We start from the raw sequence: 17,022 nt of genomic DNA, 5'->3' as shown, positions 1-17,022 counted from the left end.
TTGCTTCTCATAATCTCTTTTTCCTAGTCTCATAATCTCCATATCCTCTCTTTTACTTCTTTTCTTTTCTCCAATCTTTCTCTAATCTCTTCTTCTACTCTACCAGGCCTGTTGTTGTCAGGTCACCAGTGAATCCTGGTTTCCAAATCCACAATTAATTCTTAGCATTCATCATCCTTTATCATGAGCATCATTTGACAGACAGTTGATCTGAACTTCTTGAAATTCTTCTTTTCTTTTGGTTTTGAAACCACCACTCACTCTCTCTTGTTTTCCAACCTACCTCACTAGCTGATAGTTTCCTGATGCTTTGTTATGCCCTCTCTGTCTCTGCCTCCTCTAAATATTAAATCGTGTTTAGACGTTTTTCTTTTCTAGATATACTCACATCCTCAGTGGCCACATCCAGCCTTGTGGCGTTAAATACAAACTTTGCCTGCATAATGAGTAAGCATTTCAGATTAACTACCATGCCGAGACAAATTCTCATTTGACTTATCAAACCTGCTCTTGTCGTGGTTTTCTCAATCTCAATAAATGCCAACTTCATCCCTCCACCTACGTAAGCTAAAGACATTGAAGTCATCCCTAACTCCTCTTTTTCACCCCACATTCACTCTTTTAGAAAATTTTGTCAGTGCTACCTTCAAAATAGTTTAAATTTAATCCCTTCTCATCACTTTCACCATAATCACTCCGGTCCACTCATCCTCATGTCTCACTTGGATTATTAGAGTGGCCTCCTCACTAAGCTCGCTGCTCCCAACCTTGAGCCCCCTGGTCTCCCCACAGCATCTAGAGCAGACTTTTAAAAAGAAGTTACCTTGTGTCATTGTGTCACTCATCTGTGCCAAACTCTTCACTGGTTTCTCATTTCAGAGTAACCAAGGTCATCAAAATGACTCACAGAATATTATATCAGTTATTGTCAACCCTTATTGTGAATCAGAATCACTTGAAGGAATGTGAGAAATTCAGCCGCCTTCCATTTACCAATTAAGATATAATTAGGACTTTAGTGGGGCCCAAGCACCAGCCTTTTCAATGGCCTCCATCCTGCCCACTTCCCACTTATCTGCCTCTCCATCCCCTAACCCCCTCTCTGTGCACCCTGCTCCAGCCTCACTGATCTTCTTGACATTTCTCTCTAGCAAGCCAAGCTAGCTTCTGTCTCAGGAATTTTGTAATGAGCACTCCCTCTGCCTGGAGCACTTCCTGTTCCCTCTCTCCCAACAATATGCATGGTTCACCCCCTGTCCTCTTACAGGTCTCCATTCAAATGTCAGTTTCTCAGAGAAGTATTTCCCAACCACCGAACATGAGATGGCAACATCCTCTTCATGCTCTGGGGTTTTTTTTTTTTTTCATTCTTACCTTTCCAATTTTTCTTTAGAGCCCACATTTATGCTTGTCTGCTATCTTCTCTTCACTACAATATAATCTCCATTTAGGCAGGAACTTTACCTGTTCTATTACATCCTCCAATGCCTAGAACAGAGCTTTGGAAACAATAGGTATTCACTGAGTATGTGTTGAATGAGTATGTAAAATAGCAGGTTCAAGTCCACTTAGTTTTTCAGCCAGAGCTGAATAAAACTGGGGTAGGCTTACTCACTAGTTCATAGGGTCTGGAATTTGTCTTCCTGCCTCAGTCTTCTAAAACCCATGACATTGGCTCATATTGATATGACCAATCTTTTGTCTTGGCTTCCATTTTAATACATCACTTTTCCAGCTGGGATTAGAGCTAGGCCCTGAAGTCCAGTGGCTTGGTTGCAGCCCTGATGCCCACTTTGGAGCTTGTGAGTTCCCCCAGTAATAGCACCCCTTTTCCCATATTGCTCTCAGACTTCTGCAGACAGACAGCCTTATACATTAATGCTATCTTTATGACTGAATACTGCTGGTGCTGGCACCACCACCAACTTCCTTGTTACTATGGTATCCATCTAAGCGTACATCCCCTTGGAATTTCATAGTCTGAAGTATTATTCACTTACAAATCCTATCCTACCAATCCTGGTTTTATTTACTTTTCTAGTGGTCTTCTATGCTGAGATTCTAGAATGATTTGTTTTTTTCCCCAAGAGTTATAATAGATTAAAGGAAAGTGAATACTGCCCTCATAATAATCAGAGACTTCCCTATTTTAGTACTCCATATCATCCTTAATCTCTGGTCAGATCCTTACCTGCCACCTGGAAGTTTCTACATCTACTCTCAGAAGCTCTATCTGTTTATGTCCTAGGCCCTTCTAAAATAATCTAATAGACTAGATTCCACTAATGTGCTAATGCCAATAACTACTCAAAGTCACAGTCTTTTAAGATGTATTTGGGTTTTTTTTTTTTTTTTTCTTTTTTTTTTTTTGAGACGGAGTCTCGCTCTGTCGCCCGGACTGGAGTGCAGTGGCCGGATCTCAGCTCACTGCAAGCTCCGCCTCCCGGGTTTACGCCATTCTCCTGCCTCAGCCTCCGGAGTAGCTGGGACTACAGGCGCCCGCCACCTCGCCCGGCTAGTTTTTGTATTTTTAGTAGAGACGGGGTTTCACCATGTTAGCCAGGATGGTCTCGATCTCCTGACCTCGTGATCCGCCCGTCTCGGCCTGTATTTGGGTTTTAAGAGAAATGAACTTCTCATGATGTAATTTCAGAATGTTGCCAAGTCACCATCATGGCCTCCTAACTGGCTTCCAGCTTCCATGTTGCCATCTTCCATTTGTCTCAGCACAATAGTCACACAATTTGCCAAAATATGTTACCATGTTGCTCTTCAGTTCAAAACCATCCTGAGGTTTCATATCCCACGTAGAGAAAAAGTCACCTTAGAATGTTCTAGACAGTCCTGCATTAGCACAACTCAACTTTAACATGCATATGAACTACCTATGGATATTGTTAAAATGAGATTCACATGTAGAAAGGCTGGGATAGGGGCATTAGAGTCTATATTTTTAAGAAGCTCTCACGTGATGCAGACACTGCTAGTCCACAGGACTACACTTTGCATTGCTAGACCCCACATGATTCATCTTCTCTCTACCTCCAGACCTTTTACTTCTTGACCTTGTTGCATTTCTGGTATTATTCCTTATTTCTGAATCCATACCGGCCTCTTTCATATTCTTGGAACATGTAGGCATGCTTCTACCTCAGGGCCTTTGTACTGGCTGATCCTCTTTCTAAAAACACTTCACTCAGGCATACACACACTCTCCCCTCTCCAACCTGCTTAAAGCTTTTATTCAGATGTTAGTTTCTTAGTGAAGACTTCCCTGGCTACCTGATTTAAGCAGATTACCTTGCTTCCCAGTATTTCCCATCCTCTTCTCCTACTTTATTTTTTTGTCCTTAACAATTCTCACTACTGAACATACTTATCTTGTTTATTGTTTACACCTACTATAATGCAAACTCCATGAAGGCATTTGTTTTCATTTCTGTCCATCCCAGTGACTAATGTACTGCTTGACACAAAGAAGGTGCTCAATAAATAATTGTTGAATGAATGCATAAAACATTCAGTTGCATGTTAAAAATCTTATTTTTTCTACTTATGCAAAAGGTCTTGGTTGAAACAAGGCAGAAAAATAATCTGTTCTAGTTTACTTAGGGTAGTTTGATACCAAGGATAGCAAATCAGAACTCATCTACTTGATGCTCATTTACAGATTTCTTTGGTACAAGCCGAATCAAGATAGTAGATGAGATCAGTATCTACCTTTCAGTAAGAGAAACTTAATGAGACTAGTAGCACAATTAAGAATAAACAGACTGAGACATTAATGGAATCTATTTAAAGTTACAGATTGTGAGGATGGTTTTTCTCAGTGATTCAGGCTTTCCTGGAAGGCAGTTACTATATATATCCATATATATTGTGTGTGTGTGCGTATACATATCCATATATGGTGTGTGTATATATCCATATTGTGTGTGTATATATAATATACATTATATAATGTACATACTATATAATATACATTATATAATATACATATGTAATATAACATATAATATAATATATACATATATACATACACACATATATTGATTTATGGATTCTTGCTCAAGATATTACAGAAGAAGTGTGGCCTTTTGTTAAATGGTGACCTAAAAGACCTCTGATGTCTTATCTGCCTGTATAAGTAAGAAATCAATGACAGAGAATAAAAAGCTGCTGTGTGAAATGTTCAAGGCTAGTTTCTTGAAGAAGAATACACAACAGCATTTCACGTGTCATAGTTCTCAATTTCATGAAACTCCAATGAACTTTATCAGGTGAAAAGGTTATTATTTGTTGGTTGTTTTGTTTTTTAATAGAAACTGGCCAAGACCTTGCAAACTTGAACCAAAATACGTATTATTATTAGCTGTGCTCTGTCTAATCATCAGCTGTTTCTAATTTGGGTTGAAAGAAATACACAGTACAAACAAATTTCACTTAGATACTTTCTATTATAAATTCATTCAGAAGGGCATTTTCACTAGCCCTCTAGTAAATCAGAAAACTGAATAAATATGGTATAATAAATATTTGAGGACTTGATTTGCAGTTTCAAACTCATTAGTCCTCCTTATCAGCAGACTAAGAATAGAAATTATTCTCTACCTCTTTTATTGAATCTTCATTTTATTATATCACAACTTTGCATGAAGGTTAGGAAATATTAAACAATAAAGCTTTATAATTACAAATCCCTCATATACATTATCTCAGGTAATCTTCAGGGCCATCTTATGAGAAAGGTTTATGGCTCTACTCATACTACTTATTGATGCTTTATATTTATTATCTTATTTAATTTTGACAGAAACTGTGTGAGGTAGAATTCTTATCTTCACGATGCAACTCCCAAGGCCCAGAGATTTTAAGTAAGTAGTTATGTTCATACATTTTATTTTAAAAATGAGCTGGATTCAAACATGGGTTGATGTGCCTATCAATACCATGCTGGTGGGAGAAAATAAAATTAAATTTCTCTGGACTAATACTGTATAGAATGAGGTTATAAAGGCATAGGGAGCTTTGGCTCCTAAAATGGAATAGAAACATGAACTATGAATTTCTACTCATATTAATCACCAAAAAATTCATTTTTAACAGATGTTATAAAGGAATATAACTTATCTTCAAAGCCATTTAGTATACTTACTCTGAACACAAATTCATTAACATGCTATGAGTACCTAGTAAGCCTTAAAATGTCTACCCTCCCCCTTTCCCCAAAAATACATGTTCATTTACCCACTTGGATCCATCGCTCAACCCCACACCCCATTAACTGGGAGAACCATGCTGAAACTCCAGGAGCCAACGGTTCTCTTGAGAAAGCCAAGAGATATTTTAGAATCAATAACTGAGCTCCAGAAAATGGGGTATAATCAGGGCAAAGAGGATAGAGGCCATTGCTAACATCTCCAGGATATTCACTTCCTTAAGACATCATTAATACTTGGAGAAAGGTTTATGTTAGCATTATCAGCTCTCAGAAGAATGATATAAATATGGTGACTGCAAGAATTACTAGGCTGACTCTAGGGATTATAGTAGTAGCAGTGGCAGATAAAGGGTGCTAGATGAAAAAGCAGAGAATAATGCTGGAACCTGTCACAGAATAATTTTTATAGTCATCAAAATATTCTCTAACATGATATCATTGAGTTTGCCTTTAGAACAGGAAACACAGACTTAGAGTCCAAATTATTCTGCAGTGGAAGGTCAGAGAGAAAAAGTATATACCACTATTGCTGTTATTACTGACATTCATTCCTGCATTCTGTAATTATTTATTAAATGTCAACAACAATTTTCACTAGGTTAGTCACTGGAGATAATTTTAAGAAAAAACAGTCAGATATATCATCCAGGTTGATAGGGTTTGAACTGCTTCTGTATATATGTTTATAAACTACAGCTCAGAGTAAAAATAGCTTTAAGATTTTCACATAAAAAAAGTCTTTCTATGCCTTTTTAATATAGATAGTTATAGAAAAAGTAAGATGTAAATAAAGATTTTCACATTTGGAAATAGAAACAGACATCTGTAGGAACCTTATTTGTTGACAAGATTAACTTTTACTTCCAGATAACTTCACATAATCACAACTAAAGATAACGGTTTAATCTAAAAACAAGTGCAGTGTAGAAAATACCCTGAGTCATTTAAAAGAATCAGATAACTTGAATGATATTTGGAATTGGATTTCTAAAAACCTTTTTAGACTTCATGTTTGTTAAGTCCTTAACCCTTTTCTGAACAAAATACCAGTGTGTGTATTTGATTTTGGAATTCAAATGGAAACCGATCTGTTAGACACATTACAGAGGACTTTGAATTCCCTTTCTGGTGTCATCAGTCATTTAAAAAATCTTCTTTAAATCAATATAAGATGTAATTTAACACGAAATTCTCTGTCAGCATTAAAGATAAAAAAAAAAAAAATCTCAACTTCACAATTCCAGCATGGGACACAAAGTGGTAAGGACTATTAATGGAGAACCATGGACATTACCTTTTGAATGCCTGCTTGGGACTCCAGAACATTGTTCTCCGATCCATTGCTTCGGTTGATCATTCGCCACATTTGGGAATACATGCTGTCCCTCTCAAAAGGATTCAGTCCTTTCATGCGGACATGCTCATATACTGCAGAGTCTAGGACTGTGCCGTAAGGGATTTCTGTTTGCTTGGAAAGGTCCTGGAGAGACCTTGATTATTGGGAGAGAAGAGAGACACAAGAGACAGTACTGAGTATTTTCAAGTGGGAATAAAGTTAAAAGAAAACAAAAAGGCAATAGGTGTGCAAACATATATCAAATTGCTCTTCTTATTTTGTTGTTTCCTAATATTAGGATACAATGTGTAAGAAAAAACTGCTGTTAGGGTATATGGCATTTATACAAATTATGAGAACACAAAGTTATTATTGAAGGAAAAGTACAAATTTCTAGCGGTAATGCAATGCTTGCTTTGTGAAGCTTCATGGGGGAAAAAGCTAGCAATTCCATCAAAGACAAGTTAAATTAGACTGCTAGATAATCATATGCTAATTTAGTAATTTAAAAAAAATTCAATATGTTATAAGCATTAGTTCTACATTTCTTTAGGTAGCAAGGCTTATTTTTTTAAATTATAGAATTTACATAACATGCTTTGAGGTCAAATGTAGTCTTAAAAATTAGTAGTTATGATAGTCATTATTTGAACACATACATATTGGACAAGTGATATACATTATCCTCAGAGAAATGCCTCACATAAATCATTATTTGACCTACTTTATGGATGAGGAGACTTAGGTTGAGAGAGTAAGTGACTTGATCAGTGTGGCATAGTCAGTGAGTGCGAGAGCTAGAATTCAAATGTGGGTCTGTCCAGTCCCAAAGACCACAGTATTTCCAATGCAAGATGCTGGTTCTTATTTCTATATTTCTTTTGCTATATTTGCTTTAGCACTGTGTGTGTGTGTGTGTGTGTGTGCGTGCGTGTGTAGTGTGGAGGTGCGGGGAGCGCTTTCTATTTGGATGAGAACACATTTCATGTTTCTGGAAAGCTGAAAACATATTCAGAATAATGCTTCAAGATTTTTAAGTCAATCTTTTAAGTTACAGATAGCATCTACTTGTCCCAGGTTATCTGTCTCTAAATTGGTGGTCGATTTCCCTCCATTTGAGTCCCTCTATATTTTCCAGCTTAAAGAACCAGTTATCATTCCACTGGAACTCATTGAATTTGTGTAGGTGCCCAACTCTAATGACTGACATTGAAGAACAAATACTGTGCCTTTGGCATACTGTTAAAATCAGATTTTAACAGTTACAACTCACTAACTTTTGGGAATGGGAACAGATGCTTTGAAACACTATACCATACTTCAAACAAGAATGAATGCACACAGAACACTACAACCATGAGCTATGAATCTCATGTAATGTATACCTCTGAACTTTTGGTGTGTTTCTAGATAGAGTTTGCTAATGATTTCCTGAGGATCTTTGCAACCAACACTAGCACTGGGCAAAGGCACTGGGAATACTCTTGCAGTTCACCAACCTCCATCATGTACAAAATTGTGTTGGAAACAATACATTATGGGCCATGTTTGTTAGAGGAATATTTGTGCCAATTTCTAATAGTAACTTTCAGCAAAATTTAATCTGCATTTTATTGAGTTTTGTTTTGTTGATGTATATTATTTACTCCATGGAAACTACTATGATAATTCCTTTTTGCTCTACACACCTGTTGCGTAAAATAATGCATTTAAATCATCCTATTTGAAGAGAAAGTGTAATTCTGGAATTTTCTGGAATATTCTACTATTGAATGAATTCTACCATTTGTAAAAGATAAACTAAAGTGATAATGTAGATGAATAATTGAGGGCAAAAGCAATAATAAAATGAGCCGTATATAGTTAGGATGCAACTAAATAACAAAGTGAGTGGACATTTACTTGCAGGATATATTATAATTATCTTGGTATATTATAACAATAAAAATTTTGTTCCAGAGAGCAATTTACTGCTGTTTTCAGTAGTATCAGTAAAACTCTATTATAAACATGAACATTTTAAACATATATCCCTGCTTAGTGGAGGATACCAAAAAGTGATAACACAGGAAGAAGAAACGGAACATATCTACACAGGTTATAACAATATTCATTTGTTCAGTTTCTATAAATACAAAGGTGAAGACCAGATGGTTATACAGAGTACCATCTAGAACCTGCAGGTCTATGGATGGAGAGAGCACATATTGCAGGTCACTAGACACCCTACCAGTACAAGGTTGGGCCCTTGGCTGTCTGGCAGTACTAGCAATCAAACTCAACTATAACCAGCAGAAGATTTTAATTTAATAGAGGTGAGATCACAGTTTAGCACAATTTTTTTTTCAGTGCCTTCATTTAAATATATAAATGGTTTGCCCAAATAGTCACCCTGGCTAAATGCTGCTAAATAAGTTAGTGCTCCTTCTTATCCTTCCATGAAAAGAAAACTGAAATCAAATGTTAAGAACTTCAATATGTTCAGGTTTTTGTGACATAGCTTCACCTTAAATATTAGCTTTACAGCCTGAAAATCTAAGTTTTAATACAGTTTAGCTGGTGAAGTTGTTTTGTACACAATACATTTTTAGAGGAGTATCTTAATATATTGCCTATGTGAAGCTCCTGGTGTTACAAAAAAGGCAGTTTATATTCAACATACTTCACGTTTAGAATAGCAGAGCATTTTGTAATTTAGAACAAAGGCATGTTCTCTCTAGTAGTTTGTGATATCAAGTGCAACTTATAAGTTTGCCTTGAGACGTGTTTGCAAAAAAAATTACAGGTTTTCTGATTCAGCATGTTCCCTCATAGTACACTACGATAGCACCAAAGATGACAAAAATAAAATGACTGAAGCAAAATGAAGTGAACACAAATAGCTTATTACAGAATGAAAAGGCCATTTCAGGAGCCCAACATAGAAAGGGAGTAACTATTACAAGTGGTCGCTTTGTTTTTTTCATACTAAGAAGAGTTTCGAACAAGATTAGCAGAAATGCTGTAGCCTATATTATGAGCCTCTAAAGGAAATATAGTAGGTTATTCAACAAATGGTAATCTTCAAAAACTTGTATCTGAAGGTCAAAATCTGACTGCATAATATTTAGACATGCCCAATTGTCGTTGTAAAATGTAAAACTATCATAGAATCATTAACAGGCACCTAATATATACATTAATTTACCATGGCAAATACTGACATTTCTTTTTTAACAATAGACATTTTCTCAGATGACCGAAGGAATGGGAAAATCAGCTGGGTGCAGTGGCTCTCGCTTGTAATCCCAGCACTTTGGGAGGCCAACGCGGGTGGATCACCTGAAGTCAGGAACTTGAGACCAGCCTGGTCAACATGGTGAAACCTTGTTTCTATTAACAACAACAACAACAAAAAACTGTATGTAGTGGCAGGGATCTGTAATCTCAGCTACTTGGGAGGCTGAGGCAGGAGAATTGCTTGAACCTGAGAGACAGAAGTTACAGTGAGCTGAGATTGCACCATTGCACTCCAGCCTGGGTGACAAGAGCAAAACTCCATCTCAAAAAAAAAAAAAAAAAAGGAATGGGAAAATCTAGAGTACTCCAGATACTCCAGAGAAGTGCTATCTGTGAACATAGTATTAGTATGTATAACTCATACTACATTTGTCTACCTAACCACATATACTCACGTAAAAGTCAGTGAATGCTCCCTCTGAGAACCCATTAAACCTCAGCTCTCTTCTCTCAAACTCACACTCTCACTCATGCACACAGTAAAAAGAATGAGTGTCTATAGCTCTAAGTGGTGGATGATAAAAGAAATGCTTTGCTGCTCTAATCAGCCTTATCTTCTTGACACCTCACTGAGATTATTCTTTTATTCCTGCTACTGTTCTCCGATCAGACTAGCATCAAACTATGGGTACTAAACGATACTGAGAGCTTACAAGTAAGTTATATTTAGTTCTTTGTATGAACAGTACATACACTGAGGAACTGTGTAATTTAGGGCAATTCTGTGAAAATAAATTTTTAAAATTTGAGTGGTTTAGGTTTCTGTAAAATTCTTTCCATGAGAATAACAAACACTGAAACCCTTTTCAAGCATTTAAAATTGGTTTGGGGCCAGGCGCAGTGGCTCATGCCTGTAATCCCAGCACTTTGGGATGCTGAGGAAGGCAGATCACTTGAGATCGGGAGATTGAGACCAGCCTGGCCAACATGGTGAAACCCTGTCTCTACTAAAAATACAAAACTTAGCCGGGCATGATGGTGCACACCTGTAATCCCAGCTACTCACGAGGCTGAGGCAGGGGAATCACTTGAACCCAAGAGGCAGAAGTTGCAGTGAGGCGAGACTGTGCCACTGCACTCCAGTTTGGGCAACAGACCGAGACTCCCTCTCAAAGAAAAATAAAAAAAAAAACAATAAAATTGAATTAATTATTTAATATTTGATAGCCGACTATTAGATATACCTGATAGCAATAGCTTTACCACTAAGTAGGTTAGATTTTAAAGTCAAGCATATCTGTCAAATCACTACTTGATCAGGTTTCTACTGTTTTTATATATTTTTATGCTGATGATTCCTCCTTCCACAATGTCCTATTGAATGATTTCTACTGGTATTTTTTTGTGGAATTTACCCCCACCCCCCGGCAGAGTCAGGTGATTCTTTATAAATACTGTTCAAGAAGAATTCATGCATTGAAATGGAATAAATAATACATGATTTCCCTTCCAAGTATGAGATTCTGTGACTCTATGATACTAAATGGTCATTAATTTCTTCATAGTAAACTCTTTGGGACATTTATACAACTTTATATTAATGAAATAAGGTAATATTAAATACATTGCTAAAAACACATCCCTAAAACTGTCAACTAGTTTTTTTTTAATCTAATGCCTAATCCCTCTGTGGTAAACTTTCACTCATATTTTTTTCCTATTTTCCTTTAACAAGAGAGTAGATGTTACTATCCACATAAAACTTAAATAACTCTCATAAACCTCTCTGCCCCATCTCCATTTTCTTTGTCTTCTAAAATTAAAAACTACATTTAGCCTGGTTGTGTGGAATGCTCACCAACAACTGACAAGAGTGACCTGCCAGCCTGGCTTTGGGGAATTGTAAGTCTAATCCCATTTTCTATGGGATGGAACAAGTCAACTTAAGTTATCACATCAGAGGAGATTTCCCTTCACAGGGAAAAAAAATGGAACATGGCTGATAGGATAGGCACCAGATGCTTCAGGCAAAAGGGCTAACAGTGGAAAAGAGACAAATAGAGGTATATGACAAGCATCCTCCAACTCAGTTTAGGTTCCCTCCGATTCTCTTCCCAGTTTTCTCCTTTGGATGCTGATTTCAGCAACTGTCAAAGGACAGATACTGTTACAGCCCTGAGAGCTCATTAGCAACCATGTAAAGAACCTGCCTGTCCATTGGTTGTAGCAGCTGAGAGCTGTCCTCTGAAGTGCAGTGACAAGTTTTCCAGCACAAAAAGTGATCCAAAATGTAGCACTTAAAGGAACAACTAATATGCCGGGAGGGTGAGAATTAGTGTTGTTCAGACCCAAGAAGCATGTCAAAGTGTTAGAAAATGGATTGGGGAGCTTGGTAAGGCAGGGCACCCCTAAGAGGTACTGCCAACAGCCCAGCACTGAGCAAACTCTTCGTTTCTAAAAGCATGAATTGTGAAAACATAAATATTTGTGTTTCAATCTTTGAGAAAATTATTTAAACTTCTCCAAAATGCAATTTCTTTCTCTATTGAGCAGGAGAACTAATACTTTCATATTAAGGTATCTAGAGGTTTGAATTAGATATTGTTTATAAGACACTTTTCTTAGTAATTAGCTCTCTATGAGCACTCAATTACCAGTAGTTACAATTATTGATGTTATTATGATGATTACTATTACTTTGTTCTCTATTACAGTTTCTGGAATTGCTGTATCCTTATTTCCCATCAATTGGATTCATTCTCAGCTAATCCCCTTCCTTACCTGTGGCTCTTTAACTTCCCCACCTCATCTACTCTGTCATCAAGTCCTGTACATTTTACCTCCTAAATTTTGTAATTCTGTCACCATCTTTGCCTTTCCATGTCTAATAGCCTTGTCATTTCTACCTAGACTATTATTTTTAAGCCTTTTCCCTATCTCTGTTCTCACTCACCACTAATCCATTCTTTAGCACAGCTAAACTGTTCTTTCTGATACGCAGATCTGATCATACTGCTGCCTTGTTTAAGTATTGCCTGTGTACTTCACTGCCCTTCGAAAACAGTTTAAACTCCTTAGCCTTCAAGTTCCTTCAAAAATTTGGCTTAAGTCTTTTCTTTTTCTATTCTCAGAAACAACCTTTTGACTTATTCATATTCACAGTATAAGCCAAACACCATTTCTTCACAGGTGCATGTCTTGGTAGATGTCTTCTTGGCATAAGATGCCTCTTTGTCTACATGGAGAATTCCTTCCTTTCAACATGAAACTTCACTCTCTTCAGTGCTCTTCTAACACTTAGAATATGTTCACATTTCAGCATTGTGTTTAGGAATTGTATTTGTTTATTTACCTCATTAGAATATAGATTGCTGGTTCCCATGATTTTTAAAAAACTTCATCTTTGAAATCCAGACCTAATCCAGGGTCTGGAAAACATTCAGCAATCAATGAAGCTTACTTGTTTTATGGTGGTCTTCTTTACTAGAAAGATATTTCATTTTGGGAAGTAAGCATTCCCCTGAAACTAGCATGGCATAATAACAGCATTTTAACTATATATTACTAACCATTCTATAGCTGACTAATCACGGCCAGAAGTATTTCTAGTTAAAAAATAAAAACAAGGCCAGGCGCGGTGGCTCATGCCTGTAATCCCAGCCCTTTGGGAACCCGAGGCGGGCAGATCACGAGGTCAGGATACAGAGAGTATCCTGGCCAACATGGTGAAACCTGGTCTCTACTAAAATACAAAACCTTAGCTGGGTGTGGTGGTGGGCACCGGTAGTCCCAACTACTTGGGAGGCTGAGGCAGGAGAATCGCTTGAGCCCAGAGGCGGAGGTTGCAGTGAGCTGAGATCACACCACTGCACTCCAGCCTGGCGACAGAGCAAGACTCCACCAGAAACATAAATAAATAAATAAAAAATCTAAAACATTTTTAAAGAAATATTTGGCAATTTCCTCTGTGACAATCAGCTGGGAAAGTTTTATCAAACCTCCAGTGAATTGCCTGTCACAACATTTTGCCACATATGTAAAATAAATAAATTCAGAGGCAAGGCAAATAAAAAGAAAACCTAAACAATTAGGATCAAAAAATGTATTTTGAAAAGCTGAGGGTATTGTCCGTGATTCTGGTAGACATAGGACCTGGTACAAAGTAGAATGTTTGTTCCTGAAAAAGTTACTTATCTGAGCAGTGCAGACAGAGAAGATAAGGAGTACATGAACTGAGTGATTTGTTCACTGAAATATTGGAAGCAAACTGAAACGGTGAAGAAAATTGCTTAATTGAAATGTTTATAAATATATAAAAGAATTCATGATTTTAGTAGCTAAAGAAGAGACAAGCCGCAGAACAAGTCGAGGACAGTCACCTTTGGCAATGTTGAGGATTACTACAGAAAATTAAATTTTAGGATTGTTTTTCCTGGTTGAATATTTAGGTAAAGAGGAGGAAGGAGAGTATGTATGCTCTATGTATGGACAAATGGAATAAGCCTTCCATCTTCCGATTTGTGGCATAGCCAATGGCCACTTGTTCTTTGAGAAGCCACATTCCTATCTTAGTAGCTCCTTTCCTTAGTGAAGTTTTCTTAATTACCTCAGACACAAGTTTGTAAAGTCTGATGAAATATAAACATATCAAGAGTATATGGTGGGATAAAAAGGACTCCTGATATTTTCAAGGTGGCTTGGTCCATAATTTAGAGCTCTGTAAAAGCTATTTTTAGTGCCTGAAGGGGTGTCCTTATTTATTGAAAGTAGGCTCGGGAAAGAGTTTTTAGCCTAATAGCTCTAAGTTTCTTATTTTAAAAAAGATTAATGTCAAAGTCATGTTAATGGAAGACATAGGGTTCTCTCATAGAAGATTAGATTGTATAGCCTAAGGAACCCAGAGACAGCAATCTCTAATGAAGGAAAGTACCAGCACCAAAGTGCTTGTGTCTTCCTTCCTATTATGATGCCAGAGTCTTTTCCTCCTCAACAGAGCAGAAGCCTTTGAAAGAACAAGCTGAGGTCTGAGACCACCACAGTAGAATGCTACCATGCACGGCAGAGGGTTACGACTCCATTTTGGAAATAGAGAGAATTTCTCAAATGAAGCCTTCCAGATGGAGAGGGTGCCATAAGAGGAACAAAAGAGGGTTAGAGATTTACAGAGGGTCAGAAGATGAGCACCTCCATGTGGAATGCTTGAATAAGGTCTAAATGATGCAGCCTTTTCTAGTCCCTCCATTCTGTCCCTTTCCCCACTCCTGGCCTGAGTCTTTCCTCTTCCCCCTAACCCTCCTCATGTGGCACAACAGAATACATTAGATAAAAGACAGCTTCAGGTCCTTCTGCTTTGAACTCCTTAGAATGTCTATTTCATTTTTACTTTTCAGAACCGTTTAAAGGGTCACCAGAATGTAAAATGCGTTTGGTCTAGGAAAGGTGTGCAGCAAGATTCATGAGAAGGGCACCTCTACCTGTTAGAACACGGTCCTCCTGTGGTCGATTAGATTACAAAGTGTGGGGATTACAGCCCAGCAGATGACACTGAAGTCTATCCTGACAGACTTGGGAATATTTTCTGCACTCTCTCCCGACAAAAGTAGTCTGAGGCAGCCCCACCCACAAAGTGGTAAAGACAGGATGGTCACAGGTAAAATTGTAAGTTTATGTAAAGTAGATGCCCTTGGGAAGGGTGGATGTCACGGACTACTTAGGGGAACATCGCCTTGCATTAAAAAGATCTGCACTTTCCATACAAACTTAGGAGTTAATTCAGATTTGTGGACATGGCAGGCCATTTTAGATAATCTAAGGAAAGATGGAAATGCTGCATGTCTTACTGCTGTTGGCTATAACCAATAAAAATGATTGTTAAACTCTCTCCGAAATGATGGTGTCATACAGATGCAAGAGAATAGTCATCTGAAAATCTGACTGGCTTGTCTGACTTCTTGACCCACATTACAAGCTAGAAACTAATTGTGTCACATCATGAACCCTGAAATGTGGCAGATACTGTATTTTTCTACCACAAACCTCAAAACTCTGACAGTGTTGAAAGAAGTATCGTTTATGACCCTTTTCTCTATTTTAAATGGCTATTAAATAAACAAATATTTGGTACATATTAATATTTGATAATAAATACATTATAAAATAAATATACATGTATATACCATGACAGGCTATTTTAGATATATTTAATATATGTGTATGATACATAAGATACATAATATATAAATTATTAAGCAAATCTTCACTATAAAATGTCCTAGTGTTCTATACATTCAATTACCCTACATTTTTCCTGTGCATGGTACAAAGCATGTGCAACTTCTTTTTTATATATCATGAAAAAGCTGCAATACTTATTTATCTCAAAGAATTAGGAAGAAATATGAAATTATCCTAAATTTTATGGCCAGCATTTAACTATGTTACCACTGATTATAGGCTGATTGTAAAATTTATGTTAAGAGGATATCCTCAAATAATGCAATAGATTTCAGCAGTGAAATAGGGGATTTTCATATTCCTATATTCTTGAACATTCAGGAAGGACTTCACTAATTCCCATTAATTTCCCTGGAAGGATCAGATTTTTTTTTTTATTATACTTTAAGTTTGTACGTGTGCACAACGTGCAGGTTTGTTACATATGTATACATGTGCCATATTGGTGTGCTGCACCCATTAACTCATCATTTACATTAGGTATATCTTCTAATGCTATCCCTCCCCCTTCCCCCCACCCCACGACAGGCCCCCGTGTATGATGTTCCCCTCCCTGTGTCCAAGCGTTCTCTTTGTTCAGTTCCCACCTATGAGTGAGAACATGTGGTGTTTGGCTTTCTGTCCCTGCGATAGTTTGCTTGAATGATGGTTTCCAGCTTCATCCATGTCCCTACAAAGGACATGAACTCATCCTTTTTCATGGCTACATAGTATTCCATGGTGTATATGTGCCATATTTTCTTAATTCAGTCTACCATTGACGAACATTTGGGTTGGTTCCAAGTCTCTGCTATTGTGAATAATGCTGCAATAAACATACGTACACATATGTCTTTATAGCAGCATGATTTATAATCCTTTGGGTATATACCCAGTAATGGGATGGCTGGGTCAAATGGTATTTGTAGTTCTAGATGCTTGAGGAATCGCCACACTGTCTTCCACAATGGCTGAACTAGTTTACAGTCCCACCAACAGTGTAAAAGTGTTCCTATTTCTCCACATCCTCTCC

The 17,022-nt window shown here is 37.3% G+C and overlaps 1 protein-coding gene across 2 annotated transcripts in view; it reads right to left on the bottom strand.

The window, feature by feature from the left end:
* Positions 1 to 17,022, bottom strand: part of GRID2 (glutamate receptor, ionotropic, delta 2) — a 1,517,061-nt gene that overhangs the window by 241,665 nt on the left and 1,258,374 nt on the right. For both annotated transcript variants that reach the window (XM_011932743.1, XM_011932751.1), the window contains one exon: positions 6,516 to 6,711. In XM_011932743.1, the coding sequence (XP_011788133.1) occupies positions 6,516 to 6,711 (196 nt within the window). The remainder of the gene's footprint in view (positions 1 to 6,515; positions 6,712 to 17,022) is intronic.

This window comes from Colobus angolensis, unplaced genomic scaffold (genome assembly GCF_000951035.1).
Source record: "Colobus angolensis palliatus isolate OR3802 unplaced genomic scaffold, Cang.pa_1.0 Scaffold123, whole genome shotgun sequence".
NCBI lineage: Eukaryota > Metazoa > Chordata > Mammalia > Primates > Cercopithecidae > Colobus > Colobus angolensis.
This window is presented reverse-complemented; position numbering and strand designations above follow the sequence as displayed.